The 15,122-nt window shown below is 46.3% G+C and overlaps 1 protein-coding gene across 5 annotated transcripts in view; it reads left to right on the top strand.

Annotated features, from left to right (window-relative positions):
• The window catches only part of GRM3 (glutamate metabotropic receptor 3), a 171,080-nt gene that overhangs the window by 114,586 nt on the left and 41,372 nt on the right, over positions 1–15,122 (top strand). For all 5 annotated transcript variants that reach the window (XM_075926200.1, XM_025181676.2, XM_025181677.2 and 2 more), the window contains one exon: positions 6,542–7,397. In XM_075926200.1, the coding sequence (XP_075782315.1) occupies positions 6,542–7,397 (856 nt within the window). The remainder of the gene's footprint in view (positions 1–6,541; positions 7,398–15,122) is intronic.

Below are 15,122 nucleotides of genomic sequence, written 5' to 3'. Positions count from 1 at the left end.
AACTGGCCCTTTTTACAGATCAACTTCATGAGAAAGACTTAACTCACTTTCCCATCCTCAACTCAAAAGTGACCCAGATGAGTGAACATGCATCTTTTTTGCCTGATTTTTTACAGAGTACATCTCAGAACTGAAAACCAAATTTTCTTCTCATTTTCTAGATGTCAAATCCCTGCAAACAGTTTTTGAATTTACTGAAAATCCATTTTCAGTTGAGGTAAAGGCAGTCTCACCTTCAGCAGTGAGGTTTGGTGTTGAGAGGGCCACATTTGAAGAAGAGATGTTAGAACTGCAAAACAATAGTATTCTAAAAGCTAGGCATAAGGAAGAGGACACTGAAACATTTTGGATGACCTCTGTATAGGAACAAAAAACAGGACTATGTAGCACTTTAAAGACTAACAAGATGGTTTATATTAGGTGATGAGCTTTCGTGGGCCAGACCCACTTCCAAGTTAAACCTCATTGCAGGAGGAATAACAGGTAGTTCGAAATAGGGCTTTATTTCAAATGCCCATTTCCCTGCCACATGTAGATGCAGGCAGTTAGTCCAGGCTTGTAAATTTCAAAAATGGTGCCCGGCTGGGAAGATGCAAATCAAGCACAGGATATTTAAATCCCAGGCTTGATTTGCAATTCCGAATGCCTACATTTGCAGTCCTAGTTCGAATTAGGCTGCAAGTGTAAACATACCCTGGTATATTAACAGGGTCTGCACCAGTTTTGTTCCCATTATTAAATTTGTCACAAAGCAGAGTTACTGAGCCCCTCACTTTCACAAGCACTTCATTTACTCCCAAGTGTTGTGAAGAAAAAGCAGCCTTCGTATACGGAACAGCTGCTTCAACTTTCTCATGAATATCGGTCCTTTGCAAATCATTTTCCCCTATTATTTACTACTTTAAATGACCCTCTATGTGCTTTTTATTTAAAAACATATTTTTGGATTAAGGAAAATAACATGAAAAGGCCAAACAAGAAAAACACCAGGACACCTGTGGCACCATAAAGACCAGATTTATTCCAGCATAAACTTTTATGGCTCAAAACCACTTTGTCAGATGCATGGAGTCTGATGAAGTAACGCAAGAAAAGTAATTGAAGGTGTTGTCAGTTCATACTGGGATAAATGTGTTTGATGACCACAGTGTAACCTACTTTTTCCCGTGAAAACACTGCAAACAAAACAATTTACAAGCTACTTAGCAGGTATTTTGGCAGCGGTGCATGTTTCTTAGAAAATGTGGGTCCCTCGCTCTGCCATTGACTCCCTGTGAGATTTTGGACAAAGTACTTACCATCCTAAAAATGTAAATTCTGGTGTTTACCTGTCTTTCCAGGAGCACTGTGAGGCTAAGTTCATTAAGTTTTGCAAAGTGCTATGAGATTTTCAGTGGAAGAACAAAATGGTGTGATCCAACCAGGTGTCTCGTATGTTAATTGAATGTGACGTCACATGGCACATGATGAACAGTTCTTTTTAATAACACTATTGCAGCATCTTTCATACCAAAATATCATGTATTTGTAATTCTGAACTGGGACCTCTTGATCTTAGCATGTGGGTTTGAGTTATATAGCTTGAGTTATAATGCCAACTGGCTCTCAGCTAAGGCTGTAGAGCAAAGGAAGAGAACCTGAGACCTGGAGGCCGGATGCCACCCTCAGCTTGCTAGGATCTGGCCCTGAGGGCACATCTAGACTATCCTTGGCTTCCAAAAGAAGATATGCAAATTTGCACACATTTGCATATCTTTTTCTGATCCCTTTTTCGGAAGAGGTATTTTTTGGAAAAAAAAAGCAGTCTAGATGGGAGTTTTCATGCAAAAGCCCCCCTTTTTTGAAAGAACCCTGTAAACCTCTTTTTTTTTTTTTTGAGGAATAAGGGTTCTTTCGAAAAAAGAAGTGGTTGCTTGAAAAACCCTGTCTAGACTGCTTTTTTTTTCTGAAAAACCTCTTCTGAAAAAGGGATCGGAAGAAGAAAAGCAAATTTGCACCAAATTTGCATATCTTCTTTTGGAAGCTGAGGGTAGTCTAGACATGCCCTGAGGCTCAGGGACCCCCAGCATTGGGAAGCCTGCACTGGTGCTCCAGTACCCCTGTTACCCTATCGCAGGACGGAAGCACACACCTCGTGCACCCTGGCTCCAGCTGGCGTAAAGCAGCAGCCACAAAAGGTAAGGCTGCCCCATTCTGGTAAGGCTGCCCCAGCTGGAATGGGCCTTGTGCAGCTGCCACTTTACTCCAGCTGGAGCCAGGGCCGCCCACAGTGCTATTTTTAGTACCGAGGTCCCGCAAACTGGGACCATGGTACTAAAAATAGCACTGCAGACGGCCTCTGCTCCAGTCCCAGCATGTGGTTCTGCTCCAGGACCAGCTGGGACTGGGGCTGCAGGGGCTTCTAGGGCCAGGACTGTGGTAGTAAAAATAGCACCATGGCCCTAGTTACAGCCCCCACAAACTGCTTTCCATGTCGAAGGTAGAAAGTTAGGGAAGGGGAAGAACTAAGGGAAAGTGGGGTGAGGAAAGGAAGGGGCTTGTGCTGAGGGAAGAAGGGAGGGCCAGGGCAGGAGAAGAAAGGGGTAGGCACCAAGGGGCAGGGTGAAGGAGAGACAAATGCCAGGGGGCCAAGAGGAGACAATGGAAAAGGGCAGGAGGGGATATGGGAGGGAAGGTGTCAATGGGGGTGTGAGAAGGAAGGGCATAGGATGATGCTGGGAGCAGAAAGGGCCGGGACAATGGGCGCAAGAGGGAGGAAGATAAGAGGGGAGGAGTGGGTGGCAGGAGAAGAGAGGTTGAAAGGAGGGGTGGGTATGAGGAAGGCAGGGCATGGAGCAAGTCATGCGTGAGGGCACAGAAGTGCATGACGGGAACTGGGGCAGATGGTGGTGAGGGGGTGGGCACCAGGGAGAAAGAGGACAAGGAGGGCAGGGGCAGTGAGGGAAGGGGGAGGCACCAGGAAGGTGCAGGGGTAAGGGAAGGTGCAGGTACCAGGGAATTGTGGGAGTGAAGCAGAAGGACAGACACATGGAGGGGAGGGACAGGCACCAGAGAGAGGCAAGGCAGTTGGGTAGAGAGAGGTGTTAGGAGAGAGGATAGGGAGAGGTAGCTAGAGATGATCATAGTGTGGCTAGAGGAGGAGTAGGCACAGGGGGAAGAGAAGGGTGGTTGAGCACCAGGGGAGCAGATGGGGTAGGGAGAGGGTGGGAGACATGGCAGCAGATGGAAAAGGGAGAGGTTTATAAGATATTTATTAATAACTTGTGTGCCACAATAGCACACATCCGAAAAAGCGCACCTGAACTCAATGCTGGAGCACAAGACAAAACTCACTCTGCTCATGGGTGGAAAATCTTAGAGGGAACGCTGCCCATCAGATGTGTAGGTTACATATTTACATACAACTGAGCAGTGCACAGCAGGTTGGTGATAAGAAAAAGGGGAATTTTTGAACAAAGAACTTGGAGACAACCTCTTCACTAGACAAAAGTGCCATAGTGTATTCAGTATCCCTACAAGACAGACAAAATATTATATGTTCAGATTTCATTGGGACTCAGGAAATCTAGCTCCAGGTGTAAAAGGAAGAGTTGAACCTGAAGTTTCTGAAAAGCTTAAGCGTTGTAAACCTGAAATATAAACTGTCCAGCATCTAGATTAATAAATGATAAGGAAATAAGTGGGAAAACAAAATTATATGTTCAATAGCAGTACCTATATCACTGTTCCCAGAGGTACCATTTTTAAAGGATGATTTTTCTTGTTAATACCTGGCTTGAGAATTACAGACAAGGAGCTCCTACCAGCTCCTTCACTGCACCTGTGGTGTGTAATGGCCCCTGTCTCGGAGTGAAAGAGTGGGAACGATGACTTTAAAACAAGCAGTTTTTGCCAAGCATATGCAGTTCAAGGCAAGGCACTTATGGAAATAGCTCAAAGACTCTGAAAGGGCCTGGATTCTTGGTTCATTAGATTGATGGATGACAGGCTTCCATTTGCACAAGGCAAGCAGGGAACGTGCAGCTAGACCAGCTTTTTCAAACCCAAAGCAAAGTTCCCAAATCCATATTGTGACATAGTTTGGGAGTTAACCCAGGAATCTGGGATCAATACTACCCATTGCATACAGTGGGAGGGTTCCCTGTCTGTATCCCACTAGGGAAAATTTTCCCCAGCCACTGGCTTCTGCCAGCACAGGCGCTCTGCTCCCAACTTCATAAGCCCCGTTCTTTTCCTTTGTAAACTAGCAATCAACACTCCCCACTTTGTTACACTTAAGTGGTAACCATGTCTTTGTGGGTCTCAGCTGAGAATACCAAATTCAGGACAAACTGCTGAGAAATAACACAGGTATGCCCCCAAATATTGGCAGTTATTTTTCCACAGGATAGACCAAACCAGCAACAAAACTAAACTTCTCTTTCACCACAGAGGCTCACAAGAACTCAAGAGCTTCAGAGGAGTAGCCAAGTTAGTCTGTAACTGGATATACTTCACAACATCTGAAGAAGTGGAACCACGAAACCACATGATACCATCTACATGTTTTATTAGTATCTAAGGTGCTATAAGACTCTTCATTGTTTCTTAAGTTTTTCCAGTTACAGACTAACCTGGCTACCCTTCTGAAGAAGTCAGGAGTTCCTCAGGTGTTCCATTCCTTGTAACACCAACACAAGCACTGAACTGAGGCCAGGTGTACACTGGCAGAGAAAATTGATGCAAGATATGCAACTCCCACTATGTGAATTGCATAGCTGGAGTTGGCGGAACTTACATAGATTTTTCTGGGGTGGCCACAGAGTGAGAGGGCATACTCCCTTACTCCTCGCAACAGCAGTTAATGGGGATGCCCACAGCATTCAATTTAGAAGATGTTTACTAGACCCACTAAATCAAACCCCGAAAGATTGAGAAAGATTGAAAGATTACAGATAAATGAAAAACTTCAAACATAATCTGTAGCCTGTACTTATTAACAAGGTACTTCCCTGTCAAAGAAGGTATTTCTTACCCAACAGTTAGTTCTTCCAGAGCTTGTCCAGCCCACTGTTTATGAGCCAAGCACATGCACGCACACGCACTGATGCAGAGCCTCCTCTTGTAATGGACAACTACTTGGGCCAATCTTCTGCTCTTATGCAATCCAAAGATATTGTCTTTTACTGCAGCCCATCAGCACCACTATCACCACATGACCTGAACTTTTGCATCTCCATCCAGCATCTACTCCAGACAGTAAACACAGGCTGTCTCTGTGGCAGCACGTAAAATAAACCTCAGTCTACAAAGACTCACAGGACGACCTTAACCACAACACTAGCCATCATCCTTATAAACGTCCTTCCACAATATTTCTCAAAAATCCTCTGCATTTGAAATCTCTCACGTCAGATCTGTGGTCAGAAGACAACATGGTGCCAAAATCTGAAGTGGCTTGTTTAGGTCATTATTTGATTTTGATTTAATAGGCATGATTTGCCATCAGGGAAATTCTTCTTACATTTTTTTAATTGGGCCACATTCCAAGACTGTCGTCACTAGAACCTTTAATGTGTTTTTTCTTTCAAAATTATTGTCATACAATGGAAACAGGTCTACCCCTCTTAGTCACATGTAAGTCAATCGTGGGCCCAGTGCAACTGACAGCAAGACATGACCTCAAGGAAAAACATATCTTTCCTCTTCTCCTTCCAGAAACAGCCCAGAGCTGCACTGTCTCAGAGCTATCGACATGATCAGACAGATTGATAGGAACACATTTATTTGCAATACCTGCCCACTAGCAAGGGAAATGCGGTGTGTAAAAAAAAGAATACATTGCACCACGTAAATCTCCCAGCTAGTGCAATTAGGGGTTATTATCTGTATTTATTATTTGTACAGAATTGGAGGTGAACATGGCACTGTACAGTAGGAGAGCCATGCCAAATAACTCACACTTCCCTGCCCTGGGAGGGAGCACAGGCTGGAACAGCACAGAACAAAGACGCAGTACAATAAAGGAGGGGGGTAGGGGGTGAGGAGCATGAGTCACAACAGCTGGAGCATGTCACCAGCCAGGTGGGGCTTGAGGAGTTCCTTTGGAGGAGGAGGCTTTGTACACATACATGTGGAGGCTGCACTGAGTACAGGGGGATATTCAGTCAAGTGCCTAATCAGGCCCTTGAAAGGCCAAATCACACTGGACAGGAGAGGACACTGGAATCTCACCAGTATAAATGTCACGTTTGAATATGTTCCAACCAAACAGTGGTCCTGGCAGCACTAGGCCAAATTTTCTGCTGGTGTCTGTGAGCACAGCTCTACTGGAGCCAATGTATCTGGGCCCATTTGCAGCAGCAGAGAATACAGAATGTAGTGCAAATGAATGGGGCAGCTGGACTTTTCCCTCAGTGCATTTGGATAGGACAGGAATGGACTGGTAGCCTCTGCTAGACACCCTGTCTCCTCCAGGGCACCTCACTCTAGAACAGCCATTGTTTGGTGCTTTGTATACATGCTTGGTTCAAAAACATTTAAAAGTGTCTTTTCCCTCCAGGTTGCAAATTTGCTGAGGCTATTCCAGATCCCCCAGATCAGCTATGCTTCCACCAGTGCCAAACTGAGTGACAAGTCCCGCTATGATTATTTTGCAAGGACAGTCCCCCCCGACTTTTATCAAGCAAAAGCAATGGCCGAGATCTTGCGGTTCTTCAACTGGACCTACGTGTCGACGGTTGCCTCAGAAGGAGACTATGGAGAGACGGGGATCGAAGCCTTTGAGCAGGAGGCCCGTCTCCGGAATATCTGCATTGCCACCTCAGAGAAGGTTGGCAGGTCCAACATTCGGAAGTCCTACGACAGCGTGATCAGAGAGCTGCTCCAAAAACCCAACGCCAGAGTGGTCGTGCTCTTCATGAGAAGCGATGACTCTCGAGAGCTCATTGCGGCCGCCAACCGATTCAACGTTTCCTTTACGTGGGTCGCCAGTGACGGGTGGGGGGCCCAGGAGAGCGTTGTCAAGGGCAATGAGCATGTCGCTTATGGAGCAATAACCCTGGAACTTGCTTCCCATCCAGTGAAAGAGTTTGACAGGTACTTCCAAAGCCTCAGTCCTTATAATAATAATCGCAATCCCTGGTTCAGGGACTTTTGGGAGCAAAAATTCCAGTGCAGTCTCCAGAACAGAAAGGCGCACAGAAAAGCTTGTGACAAACACTTAACTATCAACAGTTCCAACTATGAGCAGGAATCCAAGATCATGTTTGTGGTGAATGCTGTGTACGCCATGGCCCATGCTTTGCACAAAATGCAACGGACATTATGTCCCAACACCACCAAACTGTGTGATGCCATGAAGCTGCTGGATGGCAAGAAGCTGTACAAAGATTACCTACTGAAAGTTAACTTCACAGGTAAAAGAGAGCTCTGGTGTGAGGCATGCGATGGGTGATTCTGGCTCAGGTTATTGGAAATGTGAAATACCTTTATTATTATTTATCACGTATAGGGTAGGGGCCAGGGGGCCCATTTGTGGCAGGTGCTAGAGTAAAGAGACCAGAGGAGACATTCTGGGCCCCTGGGCAAGGGTTGCAGGGCTGGCTCCATGCTCCCGGAGGGAGTGCATTGAATGGATGGGGCAGGATTAGGGGCAGACATCACTCAGTGCTGCCCAGAGAGTGCCACACCACCTCCCCTCTGTCCCCATCCCTTAGAGCTGCTGAGAGTGCAGTGCATAGCACTCCAGTGGTGATTTAAAGGGTCTAAGATTCTGGGCACTGCCACAATAGCAGGGGCAACAGCCAGTAGCCCCTCGTTCTTTTGAATCGCCATACCCTGGGACAGCTGCTCTCTTTGTCACCCCCTCGCCAGCAGGCCTGAGTCGCTCTTCCATTAGTCCCCCATGCAGTATGATACTTACAGACAGACAGAACACAGCCTGTGAGGAGTCCTATTGACTATGCACAATGTTAAGTACCTCAGTGAACCTAGACTCTACAGATCTCACCATTTAAAGTGCTTGTAAAATGGAAAAAGCTGGGTGAAACTAATGCATGAGGTGGCAGAAGGTGAATGATGTGATGAGGATACACACCTCTGTCTTAGTAGGAACGAGCCATGCTCACAATGAAGCTCACTACCTACCTCACCATTGTCCCTAGCGCTCCTTAGTTTTTTATTAACATATCACTGTAAGACAAAGTCATTCCGCAGGGCAAACTAAGTACAATATTATAATTCCTGGGTTTTATATGTCTGCCTCCCTCCCTAGGCACACAAATTGCATTCACATCTCTATGAATTATTAAAGTGAGTTGCTTGGATGACCTATTTGATGCAAAGGGAACACCCTGCCGGCTCTGAGAGATATTGCAAGTGCGATTCAATATGCCCTGGAGTCAAGCAGCACTTGTGGAACCTTCATTAAAATGAGCTCCCCCCTGCAAACTTGAGATTAGGGTTTGAATCGCCAAGGTTTGGGGCTGATCTTGGGTTTTGGCTCAGGCTCATCTCTAGACTCAACATCTACCGCTGGAACCAGTTTTCCAAACAAGTTCAGCAGAGGCCAGCCTTTCTCCAGTGCTCTCGACGGCGGTAGCTGGGGGCTGAGTTCTTGTAAAATTCTGTCCCTAAAAGTGTTTGCATAATGGATTGGGGTCCTGCCCTGGCTAATATCACTACATAGTCACCCTGGCTAATATCACTATACAGGCAGTCCCCGGGTTACGTACAAGATAGGGACTGTAAGTTTGTTCGTAAGTTGAATCTGTATGTAAGTTGGAACTGGCGTCCAGATTCAGCCTCTGCTGAAACTGACCAGCGCTGACTACAGGAAGCCCGAGACAGAGTTGCTCTGCCCCGGGCTTCCTGGAATCAGCCGCTGATCAGTTTCAACAGGCTGAATCTGGATGCCAGTTCCGACTTACATACAGATTCAACTTAAGAACCCCTGGCGTCCCCAAGTCAGCTGCTGCTGAAACTGATCAGCGGCTGATTCCAGGAAGCCCGGGGCAGAGCAACTGTGCCTCGGGCTTCCTGTAGTCAGTACTGGTCAGTTTCAGCAGCGGCTGACTTGCGGACGCCTGGGGCAGAGCAGCTGGGGTGCTGCTGGGTTACTCCAGTAGCGCCGAGGAGCGGTGCTACTGGACCAACCCAGCAGCACCCAAGCTGCTTTGCCCCAGGTGTCCTGATTCAGCCGCTGCTGAAACTGACCAGCAGCGGCTCAATCAGGACGCCTGGGGCAGAGCAGCTGGGGTGCTGCCGGGTTGGTCCAGTAACGCCCAGAGCGGCACTGCGGGACCAACCGGCAGCGCCCCAGCTGCTCTACCACAGGCGTCCGGAGAAAAGCCTGGTCTGCTGCGGGGAGGGGGCGCACTAGCTGCGCCCCTCCCCCCCCCCAGCAGACCAGGGAGACGTGGGCGGCGGACCGAGACGCACCGCCTGGGTCCTCTGCAGCTTTCCTCCGCGTCTCCCTGGTCTGCTGGGGGGGACTTCCAGGATGCGGGCGGCTGGACTGTGGCGCGTCTGGGCATACCGCCGCTCCCGCCCTCCGGGGCGAGAAGAACCCCGTTCGTAACTGCGGATCCAACATAAGTCGGATCCGCGTAACTCGGGGACTGCCTGTATAGTCAAATGTGTTATTCTGTCCCCTCCTGAACACATCAATACAAACCATGCACACAAGCACATGGATTATATATGTACAGAATCTCAATGTATTGTGACTACAGTTTAGTTGTTTATTACTAGCGGATTTACCCACTTGCTCAGGTCTTTAACTCAAATAAGTTTTGTTTATCTCCATTTAAATAATTGCTCCGGTGTGGGGCTGCGGATAAGGAGTTCAGGATGCAGGCTGCCTCAAGGAGAGAGGACTACCCCAGCCCTCTCTCACTAGTAGTTTGGGACCAGGTGGGAAGTGCATCTCCAGTGGGTGCAGCCTGGAGAGGAGTGCATGTCCCCTGTCTGGGGCAGGTCCAGGTTCATCTGCCCTCTGCACTCCCCAGGCAAAGTGAGGCATGCAGCAAACTATTCACTTTCCCCTCCTTCTCTGACAAAGGGGAACCTTATACTCTGGGAATTTCACATGCAGGTCAATTGCAGCAGCTTTTGAGATTACATTATTTTGTAACCCAAAATCGCTTCCAAAGGACGCATCCAAGAATGCATTGCAGTGAGGATGGTGTGGGACTTATTTAAATGGCACTTATACCAGAGACAAATCAGATTGTGAATGCTGACATTTCCTTAGCATTGTTAATAGTTTGTGACTCTCCAAAACAATCAGGAAAGTCATGTAACAAGGGTGATAATCATATTCACACGTATTCACACAAATAGTTATTGAATACAGTACTTTAGAGTTCTTAGGGAGAACACTTCCTCGCCATCTGCTGAAACCAGCAGTACAAATGGACAGGGCTTGCAGGCACAGAAGTAGGCGGCTGGTATTCATGGTTTGCCACCCTGTAAAGATCACAATATTGATTCTTATTACACACTGCCACTTGTTACAGATTTGTAAGTTGAAGCTTCATATATACCAACTAGTAGCAGTTTAACTATGAGTAACTTATATGCGAATGCAGTTCAGACTCCATGGCTGCATCTAGACTGGCAAGTTTTTCCGCAAAAGCAGTTGCTTTTGCAGAAAAACTTGGCAGCTGTCTACACTGGCCGCTTGAATTTCCGCAAGAACACTGACAATCTCCTGTAAGATTGTCAGTGTTCTTGCGGAAATGCTGTGCTGCTCCCTTTCGGGCAAAAGCCCTCTTGCACAAATGCTTTTGCGCAAGAGGGCCAGTGTAGACAACGCGATATTGATTTGCGCAAAAAAGCCCCTATCACGAAAATGGGGATCGGGGCTTTCTTGTGCAAAACCGCGTCTAGATTGGCATGGACACTTTTCCACAAAAAGTGCTTTTGCAGAAAAGCATCCGTGCCAATCTAGATGCTCTTTTCCGCAAATGCTTTTAACGGAAAAACTTTTTCCATTAAAAGCATTTGCGGAAAATCATGCCAGTCTAGACGTAGCCAGTATGAAAGAAACAGTGTATGGTATAAAGGTGCAAGGAGAGGGCTGGGCATCCAGATTTCTACATTCTGGTCCTAACTCTGTCACAGACTTATAAATCATTTCACCTCTCCAAGGCACTGCTTAGGCCAGGTCTACACTGGCAGAGAAAAATCAATGCAAGATACACCACTCCAGCTCTGTGAATTGCATAGCTAGAGTTGACGTACCTTGCAATGATTTTATTGAGTGGCCCCACAGCACAAGGTCATCAAGATAAATGTTTCAGTTGACTTCCCTTTCTCCTCGTGACAGCGAGAAGTGATGGGGGCGCCCTCAGCATTCAATTTAGTGGGTCTTTTCTAGACCTGCTAAATGGAACCCTGGAGGATTAATCACTAGAGCCTCTATCCTCCAGCAAGTGGAGATGTGTCTTTACCCATAAGAAAAAACTTCCTAACTGACAGGGTCTTACACACTGGAATAAATTGCCTAGGGAGGTTGTAGAATCTCCATCGTTGGAAATATTTAAGAGCGGGTTAGACAGGCCATCTGTCAGGGATGACCTAGAAGGTGATTGGTTCTGCTGTGAGGGCAGGGTGCTGGACTTGATGACCTTGTGAAGTCCCTTCCAGTTCTATGTTTCTATGATTCTATTAGATAACACATTTGCCTACCTCAGATGGATTTTGTGAGACTTTTTTTGTGGGACACTAATATTTTTTATGACAATCAATACTGTAACAAAGAGAAATATTTACCTTTCATCCTTACAGGATGGGGAACTCTATCATGGGAAGTAGGGGCACTGAAAAAGACTTTGAGGGCATGGCTGATAATCAGCAGAACATGAGCTCCCATTATGACACTGTAGCCAAAAGGGCTAGCCTAATTCTCAGATGTATTAACAGAGGAGTATTAACTAAGAAGAAAGAGGTCATATTATCTCTGCATTTGGCACTGATGCAAACATCCCTATAATATTGTGACCAGCATTGGTGTACACACGGCATGAAGGATATTGAAAAATTGGAGAGGGTTCCAAGAAGAGCCATGAGAATGATTAAAGGCTTAGAAAACATGTCGTACAGCAGTGTTTCTGAAAGGCTTGGGGCTCACCCCCTCTCCCCTGCGGCAGGGAACCAGCCCTGAGCCCCCTCTATAAGGTTGGAGTGCCAGCACTGGCTTCCCACTGTGGGGGGCAGGGGAGCCTTGCAGGCCAGATCCAGCTTGCAGAGGAATTAGGATTCCCAGGTGTCCAGTACTGATCCAAACAGTCCGGTATTTTTGCCTCCTGTCTGGTAAAAAAAATCAAAAAATACCGGACTCCTAAAATGTCCGATATTTTCTGTTTTTTTCCCTGCCAGGAGGCAAAAATACTGGACACCTGGCAACCCTACGACACACTCAGCAACTAGGCCCAGCCCCCAGCCACACCTCCACACCCCCCAGGGACCCCCAGACACCCGCCCCTGGACCCCCCTCCTTACCGGGTTCTGCAGGGAAGCTCCCTTCTAGCTCAACCAAGAAAACAAGATGGACTCCAGCAAAAAACCTAAAGACCTGAGTAAGGGGAAGCAATACCTTCCCTGGGTCTCTGTGCTCAACCTCTTCTCTTTCTATCCCAATTCTGACTCTGCATGCGATTAAAGGGGCCATGCTGTTTTAATGCTGTTTTATTTTATTTATTTCCTTTTTTTTTTTTGCTCAACAACTTTGGTCTCCCCGCCCTTTTCCCCCCCACTCAACAGAATTTTTCCCGAGTGTTTTTTTTGGGGGGGCGAAGAGAGGGTGTTCGGTATTTTTATTTAAACCATTTGGCAACTCTACGTGGAATAAAGTGACCCTGCATGCTATCTCTCCCTTTCCCCCCAGCTGAGAGAATGGCAGCACAGGAAACCACTCACCAGGAGGCTTTCCCTGCTGCTCCCATTGGCTGGAATCTTAGCCAATGGGTGCAGCAGAGGGTGGTGCCTTGGAACGGTGGGGTGCACAGAGCTACGTAAGCATCCTCCATCCCCCTCATGTCCAGACCCCACATCCCCATCTCCCTCAATGCACTCACCTCCCGCTGAGACCCTGCACCTTCATCCCACTCCTGCACCCTGCCTCCCACCCAGATCCTCCACCCTCAGCCCACTCCTGCACCCAACTTCCCAGCCACACCCCACAACCCCATCCTCTCCTGCTCCCATTTTGTCCTAAAGGGTGATTGGCTGGTAGTCTGCAGAAAGGTCTGAGGTGAGCAAGGTGGTTGAGAATCACTGCCTTAGAGTGATGTACTTAAGCACCTTAATCTATTTATCTTAACTCAGAGACAGTTAAGGAGTGATTTGATCACAGCTTATAATTACCTACTTGGGGAACAGAAGCCTGACAATAGCTCTTCATTCTAGCAGACAAAGGTATACAAAGAACCAATGGCTACATTCTGAAGCTAAACAAATGTAGACTAGAAATAAAAGGTGATTTTTTTTTACAGTGGGGTAATTAAATATAGGACAGTTTACGAAGGGTTGTGCTGGATTCTCCAACATGGGCAATTTGTAAAACAAGTTGAGCAGTTTTTCTAGAAGCTATGCTGTAGTTCAAGCAGAGTTTTTGGACATGAAGCAGGAATTAATACAGAGAAGATGAATGGCCTGTGTTATGCAGAAGGTCAGACAAGATGATCATTTTGGGCCTTAAATATCACTGCACATTAGCTTTTTCAGCAGCATGAGCACAGGGAGGGGATTACTCAATCTCTCATGCCATGCTTCCCCTCAGTGTGAATGGAAGGAAGCGTAATTTGTATCCAGATGCTCACCTCCCTTAGTTGGGTCAGAGAACACAAAGCCCAGCCCATATATACAGACACATACCCGTCTCCACCCCTTAGTTGGTGGTGGGGGTCTCACAAAGGCAAAGACTGACTCCACTTCTGATCTTTATAATCCACATAATCCTTCCCTGAAAACAGAAATATAATATTTAGTGTTCTGTATTGCCCAACGGATGCCAACCGAGGGTTCACTCAGTTATTTCCATTCTCTCATAGTCTTGAGTTCACCGGGCATTTCTGAGCGTGATAATCCCAGCTCTGTAATTTATCCATAAATATTTCCTGTGGTCCAAGTCAAATTTCTTTATCCTCAAGAGTTCAATAGCTGGTATTTAAGATATCCTTGGACTGTCTTGTGTTATTGTCCTTTGGGGAAGTGAAAAGAACATATGCATTATATTGAGCTAAAGGCACAGCAGAATATGCAGGCTGACTTCTGCTAAAAAAAGTGCCAAAGATGATTAACAATGATCAGTAAAAACAAAGCAAACATGGAGTACATTTTCTTCAAAAAGCCCTAAAAATATATTAAAACAAACTTCTCTAGGGCTTATGCGTGTCATTGCCCTCTATTAAAATCTGGGTGGAATTTTTTGGTTGAATTTTTTTTTCAAATGCAGATTCAGTGACATCAAACATCATGACCAGTAGGCAGCTTCACCAAATTGTTTTGTTTCTTACAAGAAAAATGTAAAAAACAATGAAAATGTTTCATTTTGAAAGTTTCAAAATGAAACATTTTGACTTTTGGGTTTAAAATAAGGCTGTCAAGTGATTAAAAAACTTAATCGCAATTAATCACTTGCGCCTCCCTTTTGAATTGCCACCGCAGCGTTTCAAAGGTGAAGCTGCCATGGAGCCCGGGGTCAGCTGGGGACTGCCCAGCAGATCCTGGGCTCTGCGCGGCAGTGCAACTCAAGATCAGCCTTACACAGACACTGAACTGCACAAACACTTGTTCCCACTGCTTCAGATCTCAAAGGATTCGTGGAGTATGTTGCCGTTGGACAACATCCATTCCTAACGAGGCTGCAGAAACCAAAAACACAGGAACAGAGCCAAAATGGTAATAGCAACACAGTTAGATGAATGAACTTTGAAGTCTCTGATACAGCAAACAGCTCTTGATCTCAGTTTCCTTCATTTGAATATTTATATTTCCTACAACTTGTTTCAGCTGAGCTGATCAAAAATACATACTGGGTATAAATATAAATATTCTCTGCCTGGTTCGTGACTTCACTTCAGTTTCCTTGGCCATATTGATAAAGTAACCTTTAGATGTTATCAACCCTAGGGCAT

Source organism: Pelodiscus sinensis, chromosome 1 (genome assembly GCF_049634645.1).
Source record: "Pelodiscus sinensis isolate JC-2024 chromosome 1, ASM4963464v1, whole genome shotgun sequence".
NCBI classification, from domain to species: Eukaryota; Metazoa; Chordata; order Testudines; family Trionychidae; genus Pelodiscus; species Pelodiscus sinensis.
The sequence above is the reverse complement of the archived record's forward strand: the minus strand, read 5'-3'. Positions and strand labels throughout refer to the sequence as shown.